General features: G+C 37.9%; 1 protein-coding gene across 3 annotated transcripts in view; it reads right to left on the bottom strand.

Annotated features, from left to right (window-relative positions):
• tagapb (T cell activation RhoGTPase activating protein b) overlaps nucleotides 1-9,684 on the bottom strand; it is a 29,436-nt gene extending 19,752 nt beyond the window's left edge. Inside the window, exons 1-2 of one of the 3 annotated variants that reach the window (XM_077221054.1) lie at nucleotides 9,463-9,684; nucleotides 2,643-2,728 (exon numbers count right to left, since the gene is read on the bottom strand). In XM_077221054.1, coding sequence (XP_077077169.1) covers nucleotides 2,643-2,728; nucleotides 9,463-9,510 — 134 coding nt within the window. In that variant the 5' untranslated portion in view covers nucleotides 9,511-9,684. The remainder of the gene's footprint in view (nucleotides 1-2,642; nucleotides 2,729-9,462) is intronic. The other 2 variants (XM_077221055.1, XM_077221056.1) reach the window with 2 other exon arrangements.
• Nucleotides 9,685-12,300: the final 2,616 nt, after the last annotated feature.

Below are 12,300 nucleotides of genomic sequence, written 5' to 3'. Positions count from 1 at the left end.
CGCCCCCAACATTATAAATAGAAGCTGAAGCTGTGGCTGAAATTGGTCACTTGTTCACACATTTAGTACTTTCTACATGGAATCCCCACTATATAGGGGATATGGAATGATTTAGAATGTGTAAATATGCTTTCCATTGTGGCGAATAAAGTCTGTTTTCACCAGGGACGTGCACAGGGGGGTTGCTCAGGTTGCCCGGGCAACTGCCCATATGCCCTTCTCGACTCAAGTTGCCCTTCCGAGGAAAAAAAAAAATCGTACAATGGCTGCAGAATTTCACATAGGCCTAGATACATTTTTTATTTTTATTTTTTTAAATCGCAAAGCCTCATTCACTTCCATTCGTGCACCGAACTTGAAAGTCAGTAAGGGAAGGGCAAACTGTTTACGTGGCTGCAGCGCTGCACGCGACCGGTGCGTAAGACCCCACAAATTACTTAAGGCCCCGCCTCCATCTCGTGTCCGTGTCAGTTAATGTGTACAACATCCATGACAAAATGAAGCGAAACTATCCTTCTGGTCACGAAAAGAGGAAGAAGAAAAAACCCATGAGAGTGAATTGCGGTGTTGAGCATCCGAGTGCGCAATTCACCTTCACTCGCGTGCAGGAAAAACAAACGAAACGCTGTTCAGTGCTGTTTATCCTCTTGCAGGATTTTATTAGCAAGCTTCACTTGAACATCACATCAGTTCACATGTTCTCTCAACTTAGAAACATGAGACGTAAAGAAAAACGTAACGTCATCACGTACATAACCGTATACCTTCAAATAAAACAATACGGGTAGTCAATACCGTAATACAATGTATAAGGGTGCAATACGTTTAACATGCGGGAACAACAATCAGGTAAACTTGTGTTCTCTCCTCTCTAAGTTTGATGTCAGCAAAGTTTGATGTTTTTCGGTCTTGCTAACCTGGGCAGGCAGTGCATCTCTTGCATCACTTTGTGCCTGACAAAAGTGAGAGTAAAATAAAAAAATTTATTACGTTTGTTTTTGATAAACGACAAAGTGCAACGGTGTTTGTTTACTGCAGCTCGGAAAACAACCGCGTCGCGTGTGTTATCGTGCGTTCATATGCGCGTGCACGAAATGAAACTCGCATTTTTCAAGCAGAAATATGTGGAGACCAGACATACTGTACAATACATGCACATGAATGATGGCACTCCCAATCAAAGTCACATTTATAAAACAAGAAACTGATTATCTAGTCTCAGTGTAGTTAAAAACTCTAAACAACTGCACTAATTATGCAAGATAGAAAGCAATGTATTGACAATTTGACATTGATTGACTATTGATTTATAGGCTATAGGCTATATTGAATTTAAAATGTTGATTAGCTGAACATACTGGTCAATATGGATGCACATCCCTCAGTAAATAATAACCATAAATCAAGAATTGCTTCAACATGCATAATAATAAATAAATAAAAATCATACTGATGCAGAAAATACCCAGGCTGTAGAGAGAACCAAAGTTAATCCCAAAAGCCAAAGCTCAGGGTTATAATTTATTATTTTCTTCTTATTTATGTTTACGTTAATATTCACTTGTTATGTTAACATTCTATAGAAAATACTCTATTCAATAAATATTGTTTGTTTGAACCTCATTCTGTTCTATATTGTTGTACTTATTCTTTGACTGTTTTGTTTAAAGGAGGGAGGATTGTATTGGGAGCACTGAAGTGTCAGGTGTGATTGTGTGGCAATGGCAAATGGTTTACATAGCTCACGGCGTCACAGGTCAGGTAGAGGGCCCCTTTTGCTTAGGGCCCCAGGGGGAGTTCAGGATCGGCCCTGGTTTTAGCAGTCGATTCTGTTGCCTACCGGAATTCCTGTTCCCTTTACGCAATCTAGTACAAATCATGCGTAGTTGCCAGTAGCCTACCATCAGAACTGAATACGAGCAAGAAGCACAACTGAATGCAGGGGAAGCCCTTTTTTCAGGTCAGAGCAACTGCCCCTCATAATTCCTGTGCACGTCCCTGGTTTTCACGTTAGTGTAACATGAACCACCGCAGCCGCATACAATCCGCTCCGACCGAATTCTGTGACAGTAGTAGGCGCTGTAATGCCGGTAGACCATGGCGTCTACTATGGTCACATAATTCGGCACAACACCGGTCCAGAGACACGATAGCACAGAACGGATCATATGATCGAGTCGGCCCAGACCACAAAACGCATTGGACTCATTTGAATTCTACACAGAATGCTGTATTTTAAAGTGATGTGGAGGAGATAAGGAAGAGAAACGGTTGGACAGACTCGGCATCAGAAACAGCACTGACGAGTAGAAGAGATTACACCGTTGCCATGCACCAAAATAAATGACCACTTTTCAGACAAAACATCCTCAACATGATTACTATTACAGTTTTGCTTTAGTAACAGTTACATATTAAATCTAAAAGGGGAATCTTATAGACTGTGGCTGTCATAAGATGTCAAATGCAGCTTTGCTGAGCTTAACAGCTCTGGCCGAACTGTGATATAAATGAAACGCTACTGGCTATTTTTAAAAAGGGGGAGGAGCTGTTCGATATGTCCTGCCCTGTCTTCCTGTTTCAGTGGAAATTATGTCAATATATATATATATATATATATATATATATATAAGGTCACATACCTTATTGGGCTCCAAGACATTCCTAAAGTCTTTCCCAACACCAGGTTTGGTGCAGAACGCCTCCTCTGAGCCAGACATCGCAGGTGCTGTATAAAGCAGACATTGTTTTATTCATTGTTCTTTTTTTAAATTTATTCTTTTCTATTACTTCAGGTTAAAACCATAGGAACAAGAACAGGTATATTTCTGTGTGGTAAAAAAGTGTTTGTGTACTGAGTCAGTCAGGCGTACTGAGCAGATGAAAAAGGCAGAAAGATGATACACATATTCAACTTCCATTTGTTCCGTAAAGACTGCTTTCATCTTCTTCCTATTGATACTGGATTTTTTAAGTTTGTTATTAAGTTTGTTTGTTTATTAACTATTGCCACGGTTGCCATGGTTGTTTATTTTGTATTTTTTTTCTTGTCTATAGGTTTTCTTTGTCTGTCAGCTATGACTGTGTTTTGGATGGAAGCACTATAAATTCGTTCATTCATTCATTCAAGCACATCATCGTGACCATTGTGTGTTTGAACTCTGTGATTGTTGTCCTGGCATTCATCCATGAATTGTGCATTGGGAGCTGTGGGTCATTGCGTTTTATTTCATCACTACAGCTGGCATGGCTTGTTTGGACATTTTATGTTTATGGTTTGGAAAAAATAGCAAAAAAGTCCTGCACACATAAAGGTTAAATAAACCTCAAATGCAAGAGAAAAAAAAAACACTTTACTGAAAATTTTTGTTCTAGTTTTATCTTTCTTTACATCCTTATAATATGCAGCCTATTTTAGCAATTTTTGTTAGCATGTTTATGCTTTGTGCAGTGCTTTGAGCACTGGTTCAATATATAAACAGCGATGGGTAAGTTACTCTAAAAAAGTAATTAATAGCTGCTAATTACATCTTCAACTGTGTAATTAGATTACTGCATTAATTACTCTCTCTAAAAAGTATTGTGTTATTTATTACTAATTCCTAATTACTCTCTAAATCTCATATCAACCTCAGCCAGCTGAACAATACAATGATAGACACGAAACAGCACTTTTAGCCCTTTCAAATAAATAATATGAAATTACATAAATTATTCTTGAGCTGACCAAGTATTTAAATGGAAATTACATTAAAAACATACTTTTAAACATTTGACATTAAATGTTGATGTTAAATCCCCTATTGTTTTATATAGAATCGTTGTAGTCTATTCATTATTTAAGAAGTAACTGTAATTAAATTACTGAAAAATTAAGAGTAATCCCTTACTTTTACAGTAATTACAGTAATTAATTAAACCCAACACTGAGTATAAGTATACTAAATCTATAAACATGTTGTAATGATTACTAGTAATAGTCAGTTGTATGACACAGCTAGTTTGCTGTCAACATTAAGTCTTAAGTCTTAATATCATGCGATTGTAAATCATTTTAATCATATTTCTTAAATTAACCATTTATCTATTAGTTTATTTTAAAAAAAACCTTTGCAAAAATCTTCTTGCACCTTTAAAAATTTAAAAATGTTTACTACTGAAGAATATGTGATGACAAACCTCGTCCACAGAATGTGTTTACAGCTAAAGTCACGTCAAGTCACCTTTAGTTATATAGCGCTTTTAACAATATAGATTGTTTCAAAGCAGCTTTACATTGATAATAATAAAATAGGAATAGGAATAAACAAAATAATGACCTAATTAGAATCGTTGCAAGCTAAAATATGCCATGGCTTATGGCTTATATAGAATTAAATAAGAGAATGACAAAGCAGTCCGCATCCCATCAGTTTACATGACAGCTTGATCAGGATTATGTATTTAAAGACAGGATATGGCCAGCTGCTTTCCTGTTTCCATAGTAACCTAGGCCAGAAGTGATGGTAAACATGCTGACCTTTAAGAGATGTGCAGGTTAAGGTTTTTTAAAGGCATACTGCATCAGAGCAGTATTTAAGGGAGATTTAAATACTCCCATTGCAGGCCATAGAAATGCACAACAGGACAATTCAGCACACTGTTTTTACTTAGAAGTTATTGATTCTGTAATCATCTTTTCAACTTTGCATAACTGCTTTGTTTTTGCACCTCCTATTGGTAAAGTAATGAATGACCTCCATTGCAGAAAACAGTCCCTGATCTTTCGAGAGCAGGTCTCATTATTTCCTATCAAATAAACAGGTTTTGAAAACCACTGAACATCTAAACTGAGGCTGAACATTCTGTTCCCTTATTAGGTCTGGACTTGGCTCAGACTGAGCAGCATTTTTCACCCTTTCTTTGTAAAAGTTCATTAATCTGAGCAAGGGTCATTTACACTTTATGCAAAATTAAACCTCCTCTTTCGTCTTCTTTTGTTTTTAATCACACTACTTGTCAGCGATCTCCACTGATTTGGTTTCTTCAATGACATTCAGACTAAATCCTGATTCACAGTGGACCCAAAAAGCATTTGGTCTCTTAGGTCACAAAATCCCTGAATGGCATTGGTTGACATACAGAATATCAAACCAGTGGCATTTGCTAACAATTGAGTCTAGATGTTTTCTTAGAACTTTATTTATTGGAGCCATTTTGTAATTACATTTAAAGGGGAGCTATTATGCATTTTTTACAAAGTCTTTTGTTTTTGGGGTCTACTGCAGTAGGTTTTCATACTTCAATGTAAAAAAAAAACATAATTTTTTCACATATTTTACATTGTTACAGCACCTCTCTATAGTATGTCAGTAGCGCTCTGTTTAGTTCTTGTCTCTCTGAAGCGCCGAAAAAGCACACTGTGTTCTGATTGGTCAGCTGGATTGTGTGTTGTGATTGGTCAACTGCTTCGAGCGTGTTTGAGAAACATCACACCCCTTACCATAACCGCGCTTGATTTGGGGTGGAGGAAACAGCGTCTCTTGGACATGGTACCACACTACTAACCCAACTCAACCAGGCTTCGCAACTTTTTTGCGTATGCCATGGGCGGGAATTATTTAAATGAGGAATATTGTGATGTATATGTTACTGGAAGAAAACTCAAGACTACAAAGGAGTTCAGAAACAGTGTTCACTGATATAGAGAATAACATCCTTTGGAGTGACTTTGCGCTTTATAACTTTGCAGACGCTTTTCATGCTCAAACAGTAACATTACTCACTAGGGGCCAGATTTACTATAGAGGGAAAATTAGTGTGAGAGCGCAATTCCATAAAAGCGCTGATGGGAGTGGAATGTTCTGTGCGTGATCTACTGACGACGCGCAAATTAAAGAACACAGACATCATTTCCATAATGACCAACACAATCTACCAAGAGCAGCGCAAATTAGCGTCTGGATTAAGACATGCTTTTTTTGGGGCGGTAAATAATGGCACAAATACCAGTAAATTGACAAGCACAAACCTTAGTCACCTTGTGTGATTAATTTTAATACTCTCCTCCCATAAATATCGAATCTGAAAAAGAAACTTCGATCGGATCACAAGTGGACGAGGGAGACGCATAACATTTTACACCCTGTGTTTTAATCCGCCTCTTTTGTCCACTTTCAACCACTGTTCTGTCCTGATTTCTTCAAGGGGAAAGTCTATGGGCGGATAAATGTATTTAATTTTTTTCAGATCTTTCGATTTAATGGACAAAATAAGCTTGAGCAATTTACACATGAACACGTGCGAAGAAGACGAAAAACATTCGGAGAGCAGCAGTTTAAGTGTCTGCTCTGACAGCTGCAAAATCACGCTGAACGCTGTGAGTTTGTGTTAGAAATCAGGAATGGCTACCGCGGTTCCCCTAATGTTTACGAATTATGTCAGTAGGCGGAGAGCAGGCGTTTTTTTTGTGGCTGTTTGAACGCATTCGACCACATTTACACAACGAAACTGATCCAGTCCAATGAGTTTTTGAACTCTGGAAGTGGTCGAAAGTGGACAAGCTCAAAATATTTTAGACCCCGTTTACACCTGTATTTAACATAGTCCACTTGTGATCCGATCGATCAAAATGCATACCAGCTGTAAACAGGGCCATCGTGGACATATCTACTAATGTTTGACAACTAGAAAATGTTCAAATACTTTTATACATACTTGGTTTGACACAGGCCTATGGGATTCATACATAAGTATGGATTATAGTGGGACTTAAGTGTTTTAAGTGTTTTTAACAGTAAATGAGCCATACTTCATATTTTACTGTTATCAAAATGCATTTTGTAACGCCACCAAATTTGTTTGAATTTTTTTCTATCCAGTTCATTATGAAATACAAATAACGCTGTCAAGAATTTGCCAAATACAGGAATGTTGGATAAAGAAGATGCATTTCAGAAATGATTGTACAAACTGTCATTGTGCATATGTAATTAATTATGCATTCATATGTGAACAATTGAGCATTTCCTTTAGTATGCGCTTTAATATTCACATATCAGCAGGGTTCAAGAATCTCAACATGAGTCCCACTAGAGGCAAAAACTATTCAAGCACAGCATGCATCAGTTATTTAGTATATATTAATGCAACATGGCACAATTACAGAGCCTTTCTGCAACCTTCCTCCGCTCTATTGCATTCTGGGGCAATTATGCGGCCCCAAACAATGATCACTTGTTCACGCAGCCAGTGAAAAACAAGTTTGTGTCATTTGTATAGCATGGAGCCAATTTATCAGTCTGTCTGAAATTGGCAAAGGACTCTGGCTTCAAAAAGGAGAAAAAATCACTTTATTCAGTTTTATGCCATAAAATTTCAATATTTGAAACTGTATTCTTCATATAATGCGAGTCTTCAGTGTATAACAGTGAATGTATGGCAATTCAGACTCCACTCACAGTGTTTCACTTTAATCAGTACTTATCTCTGTAGGAAACATAAGAGTTCACTTTCTTATTCTCAGAAGGTAAGTAGACTATTTAATCATACAAATAATCAAACCAATTCATAAAAAATCATATAAATATAAATATTTAATAAATATTTGAATAACCTATTTAAAAAATGCTTAAGATAACTAACTAAATAATTTTTTTTTTACTGTATCACTTTCTGATAGAATCAAACTACGGTAACAAAAAGGTTTGGCATGCCAATAAGTGCTGAATGATTGAATGAATGAATGAATGAATGAATGAATGAATGAATTAATTAATTAATCAATTAATGAATCAATCAATGAATCAATCAATCAATAAATCAATCAATAAATCAATCAATAAATCAATCAAATAATTTTCTGATACAATTATAGCAATATTTATTAACATGCTAGTAAGTGCTTATTTGTAATTGGTTATTTTAGAAGTTGGTCATATATTAAAGAATAAAATAGGCCACTTAGAGAACTCAGGTGCAAAATGAACCTGGGGTGTAATAACACATTGGTACCGAGTCGACTGTTCTCTGGGATTTGTTTTCATGATCGAGTGTAAAGAGTTTTATCTCTAAAAACCGTTTAGCTTATAACGCTAGTATATGGGGCATATAATAAGTAAAAAGAGATCGCTAGTTAATACCACTAACAAGGCTCAAAATAGCCCCACACTAACACGGTAGCTTAATGAGGGTCTCTACATACAAACCGAAGCACTGAGAACTTTGCAAGTGTACAGACAGTTTAATAATAATATACTTTAAAAAGACAGTACCATCGCGTATACAGGCAGGAGCCATCTTTGGAAAACAGCCTCGACCAGTCGAACCACGAACGCCGTGCTAAGTGAGCTGAACTGTGAGATTCCAAGTCACAGTCACAATTTGATACATATCACGATACTGAACTCACGATACGATATTATTGCGATACTCTAAGACAGGGATGGGCAACTCCGGTCCTTGAGGGCCACTGCCCTGCAGAGTTTAGCCCCAACCCTAATTAAACACACCTGAACAAGCTAATCAATGTTTTCAGGATTACTAAAAAATAATTTTTGTCAGGGTTGGAGCTAAACTCTGCAGGACAGTGGCCCTCGAGGACCGGAGTTGCCCATCTCTGCTCTAAGACATGTGGTACATGTTAACAAAAAATGTACTGTTGATAAAAATGCTAAATTTGATATTACATTGTGGGTGTAAATGAATAGGCTTGGACTTGGTGCTGGTGACCTGCAATGCACAGGACAATGGTGACACCAGAATAAAAATATTCATGATTCTGAAACTGAAAATACAGAATTAATTTTAGACGAACATGCTTGCACTCTGTCACTGACTAGGCTATATATATTTAAAATAATTTTATTGTAGGCCACTTTTTACTGCTAAGAAGACATTTGCCATTATCAGGACCCATTGCATTATTATATTAAACATTATATATATAGTAGTTTTATTGAGTACTAGAACTAAAACTCTGTAAACTAGAATTTTTCTCAAAAAGAAATTTTCATTTTGGGCGAATTATACACAATACATATTGTCACTATCCACGAAACATATTACAGTACAGTAATGCATTTTTGTATTGCGATATATTGTGAAAAGATATATTGTTACACCCCTACAAAAAACATACATGCTTTGTATAATTTATACAAAAAATACATATTATTGTAAATCGGAAACTTGAGAATTATAAGCTAGACTCTGAAAAGCCTCTTTCTGATACAATCATAGATAGATAGATAGATAGATAGATAGATAGACAGACAGACAGACAGACAGACAGATAGATAGATAGATAGATAGATAGATAGATAGATAGATTGACTGAAAGATTGATAGATGAACAGTGCACACACATCTAATAATTCTATAAAACTTTGTTTATAGACCCATAAAATAGAATCATAAGAATTGGTATTTGTATTTTAAAAAGTAAGCAAAACATTTGGTATCCCCACACATAGAGGTACTCACTGGCTGTATGGGGGCAGTGGTGCCATCATAACTTCCTCTCCTTCTCATTCTGAGAGACCTTTTAACAGCACCGCCCGCTTCCAGAGTCACACACTGTTTATCCCGAAGATACTTTTCCAAAACTGGAGCCTTTGAGAAGAGTTTTCAGCACCCTGCTTGCGATCCAGTGTGAAATGAACGCTGGCTTCTCTTAACTGGCATCTTCAGCAGTAACTAATGAGCCTGAGAACAATGGAGGACAAATGGGAGGAGAGAGTGGTTCCGCTTGACCTGGACCAAACCTGCCTGCTGTGGCAGCCACTTGTTCTTTGGGCTTTTTCAGCCATGTTTGCTCTGACACAATTAAAGCTGCTGCTCCCCTGTTTACAAGCTAATGATGATCGGCTCTCACAAGAACAACGCTAGTTTAGCCGTTTAAAATCCAACAAGTGAACGAGAATGTGCTAAACTCTCCCAGCAAGCAAACTCCACCTGAACTTTCTGGGTACACAGCCATAGAGGCAGTGAGTACATGTGCAAAACAATCTTTATTTGCAGTTCTGTTTGGTGACACTAGAATTATAGCACAGAAATTAAACACTTCGAAGGATGTGCACCAAAGACATTGTTGAGACATAGACATTTCAAGTTATAATAGCTTATAGAATTATTCAATATATATATATATATATATATATATATAATCTAACACTCTGTAGCTGACTTAATGCAAACATTTATAATAATCATTTATAACTGAAACTAGAAACTGTGTTATTTTGCTTAGTGCGATAATAAGCAAACGAGGCGTGTTTACAAGTTGAACATATTTTACTCGGCAACTTTCACATAACAACCTCCAGTGCCACTCTCCCGGCTACATCTGTTTTACTTCCCGCCCGGCGTTTCCCCTCCCCGAGGCATGCTGGGTAATGGAGTTCTTAACTTAACGTATTCATAACATCACATCTTTCCCCCTATAAAGAAATAATATTCACCCCTGTAAAAACATACCCATTTTAAGGTGGTGATATATACTGTATATATATATATATTTTTTTTTTTTACTTACAACTTCCCTTTGTAAACAACAGTTTCAATTTACAAATTTTTTTTTTTTTTTTTTTTTTTTAACTAGACCCTCTTAACAGTCCATGTTGCTCTTTTGTACAACAAACAACAACAAAAACAAACTTAGGAGACTTTAGCAACTCTCAATCAACCTCTGCGGTGGCTGAATATGTCTCTTAGGTCTAGACTGTCTTTCAGCAGCTGGCGATTTCGACAGACTGGAAGGTGTTGCAGCAGCTGGTGGCGCAGGCGCCGCTGCAAGATTACTGTCAGTTAACTCCGTAGATTCAGTCGCGTCCTGCTGAACAGTCTCCTGAGCTGTAGTGTCCTTTTCAGTCGGCTGTAGTTGAAGATCTGTGCGGTTCCTCCTCAGAGACAATCCATTCTCCATCTGGATTCTATAGGAGCGTGGAGCAACTTCCTTCTCCACCTGTCCCTTTTGTCTCCATGCTCCTGTAGAGATGTCCCTGAGACGCACCATGTCTCCAGGCTTCAGCATTGGCAGGTGTTTAGCTGTTCGATTGTACAGCAGTTTTTGTTTCGCTTTTTGTTCCTCCTTGACTTTTCTGACTTTGTGTGCGCTTTTGGGTGTAAGCAAATCCTCATTTACTGGTAGGTTAGAGCGAATGCGTCTACCCATCAGCATTTGAGCTGGTGATAGTCCGTTCTGTAGAGGTGCACTCCTATAGATCAGTAGGCTTTTCTGAAAATCATCTCTGTCCTGCGCTTTTTTCATCAAGTTTTTTACTGTTTTCACTGAGCTTTCTGCCAAGCCGTTGGACTTTGGGTAGGTTGGACTCGATGTACAGTGTTGAAACCCCCATTCTTTGGCAAAGGCAGCAAACTCACAGCTGGAAAACTGGGGCCCATTGTCTGAAAACAGTTCACATGGGACACCATGTCTGGGAAAGACAGTCTTGAGGTAACTGATGACTGCCTTGCTTGATATTGACTGCAGCGCTCCGACTTCTGGATAGTTTGAAAAGTAGTCAGTGACCACTATGTAACTCTTTCCATTACAGTCAAATAGGTCAGTTCCCACCTTGTAGTAAGGTCTGTGGGGCACCGGATGACTCATCAGCGGCTTGGCTTGTTGTTTTGGCCTGTGTGTGCGACAAAGTTCACATGAAGCTATTGTCTGGCTGATGTCTTGGTTGATTCTCGGCCAGTACATTACTTCTCTCGCCCGTCGTTTACACTTGACTTCTCCGAGATGGCCTTCGTGTATCTTTTGGAGCATTTGTTTACGTAACGATGATGGAATAACAAACTTGCTCCCCTTCAACACTATGTCATTCACCACAGTAAGCTCCGTTCTGCAGTTCCAGTAGTCTGTTATGTTCATTGGGCAATCCTTTTTGTTTTCAGGCCATCCTTTCTGTATTGCACGCTTGAGTTCTTTCATCGTTTCATCTGCATTTGTCTCTCTCCATATTTGTTCTGTTCTGTCAGCTGTTACTGGCAGATTTGTCACTACCATGTTCACGTACGCCTGTATTTCTGCAGTGCTCTCGCTGTCCTTATGCTCCCCTTTATCAACTGCTCTAGACAAGGTGTCGGCGGTGTACATGTATTTCCCCTGTGTATATATAATGTGCACATCATATTTTTGCAGCCTAATTAGCATGCGTTGTATCCGCACAGGACAGTCATTCAGAGGTTTGGACATGATGGACACCAGAGGTTTATGGTCTGTTTCTACTTCAAAAGCTTGACCATAGACATATTGGTGAAAGCGTTCACATGCATACATGGTCGCTAATAGCTCCTTCTCAATTTGAGCGTACC

Source organism: Siphateles boraxobius, unplaced genomic scaffold, assembly GCF_051911475.1.
Source record: "Siphateles boraxobius isolate OS27281-9 unplaced genomic scaffold, OSU_SipBor_1 8, whole genome shotgun sequence".
NCBI lineage: Eukaryota > Metazoa > Chordata > Actinopteri > Cypriniformes > Leuciscidae > Siphateles > Siphateles boraxobius.
The sequence above is the reverse complement of the archived record's forward strand: the minus strand, read 5'-3'. Positions and strand labels throughout refer to the sequence as shown.